Source organism: Sinocyclocheilus anshuiensis, unplaced genomic scaffold (genome assembly GCF_001515605.1).
Source record: "Sinocyclocheilus anshuiensis isolate Anshui unplaced genomic scaffold, SAMN03320099.WGS_v1.1 scaffold982, whole genome shotgun sequence".
NCBI lineage: Eukaryota > Metazoa > Chordata > Actinopteri > Cypriniformes > Cyprinidae > Sinocyclocheilus > Sinocyclocheilus anshuiensis.
The window spans coordinates 27,507-28,749 of NW_015539879.1; the positions used below are offsets into that span (position 1 = coordinate 27,507).

The 1,243-nt window shown below is 36.8% G+C and overlaps 2 protein-coding genes across 4 annotated transcripts in view; one reads left to right on the forward strand and one right to left on the reverse strand.

The window, feature by feature from the left end:
* The window catches only part of LOC107685389 (gastrula zinc finger protein XlCGF57.1-like), a 228,654-nt gene that overhangs the window by 11,588 nt on the left and 215,823 nt on the right, over positions 1 to 1,243 (reverse strand). The window lies entirely within an intron of this gene.
* The window catches only part of LOC107685390 (gastrula zinc finger protein XlCGF52.1-like), a 22,248-nt gene that overhangs the window by 4,348 nt on the left and 16,657 nt on the right, over positions 1 to 1,243 (forward strand). The window contains exon 2 of one of the 3 annotated variants that reach the window (XM_016481959.1): positions 1,057 to 1,204. The exons of 1 other annotated variant lie outside the window; for it this stretch is intronic. In XM_016481959.1, the coding sequence (XP_016337445.1) occupies positions 1,120 to 1,204 (85 nt within the window). In that variant the 5' untranslated portion in view covers positions 1,057 to 1,119. The remainder of the gene's footprint in view (positions 1 to 1,056; positions 1,205 to 1,243) is intronic. One more of the 3 variants, XM_016481960.1, reaches the window with a different exon arrangement.

The following is a 1,243-nucleotide window of genomic DNA, read 5'->3' on the forward strand; positions in this document are numbered from 1 at the left end:
GGCTGTATAGGCACTGCAGACGGAGTACGTGTGAACTTGGTGCAACAAATCTAGTTCAACATCTGAGGCAACGCCAAAAAGAGCTCTATGACCAATGCATGGCAAAAAAAATCCCTGGACACAGGATTTTATTTTTCCTGCCATATGTCTATTCTAGAGACATTTTGTTACACCTTTACTTAGTGATTATTTTGCCTTATGTCTGTTCTAGGGACATGTTACAGCTTCTTGATAAAGCTCTAATTGGTTTTCTTTTGGAAATATGTTTCAAATTCACACTGAATGCATTTACGACTGTAAAGCATGTCTGTGTGTGTCAAAATCGTGATTAAAATCGAAATTGCAAAATTGATCAAGAAATCGCGATAGTTTTTTTTTTTGTCCATATCGCACAGCCCTATTGCGTGCTTTATTCTGTGTAAGAAGCCACATCATCTCACAGAAGGATTTATTTCAAACACTCGACTGACGTTATGAAGTGAGTTTGGAGTAAAAACGTTTAATGTTGTATTTTCACGTGCTTTCAGAAGGAGCAGCATTTACTACACAGAGCCGTAGTTCACTGAGAAGCTACGCAAACAGCTTTCATTATTGCGAACAATTTCATAATCGTACGATTATATCGTCTGCAATTTTTTTGTGTAGCTTGTCAGAGAACTACGGCTCTGTGTAGTAAATGCTGCTCCGTCTGAAAGCAGGTGATGGAGATTTACTACTAATCACAGAACCGGCTTTACTGACAAGATGTGCATGACAATTGCATTCGATTAATCGTGCAATGCTTCTCCTAATTATTCATGTCTCAAACTGCTCGAATCACTGCAATGCTGGTCAAAACAGTGCATGTTTCCATGAAAGTGTAATCTATATGCCAAATGTCAATCATAAAGGTGTAAATATAATTTTTGTTTGGTTATTCAGACCTTTTAAGACCATTAATTATCATTTTGACTTACCCACTTATGTGCTAATTTAGGGAGCTGATTGACACACACCAGAAGATTTAGTTTTTCTTCTTCTTCTTTTTGTTAATTATTCTCATTTTAAACATGACAGATTGTCAAAACACACAGAGAAACTCCTGGTGAAGTAGCTGAGATCCACATGACACGTTAAAAGATGGCTTTTATTAAAGAGGAGTGTGAAGACATGAGGATTGAAGAAGCATTCAGAGTAAAACATGAAGATACTGAGGAACAAACAGGTAGGTTTCCATTATTAAAATGTTGAAATTAAATGGGGG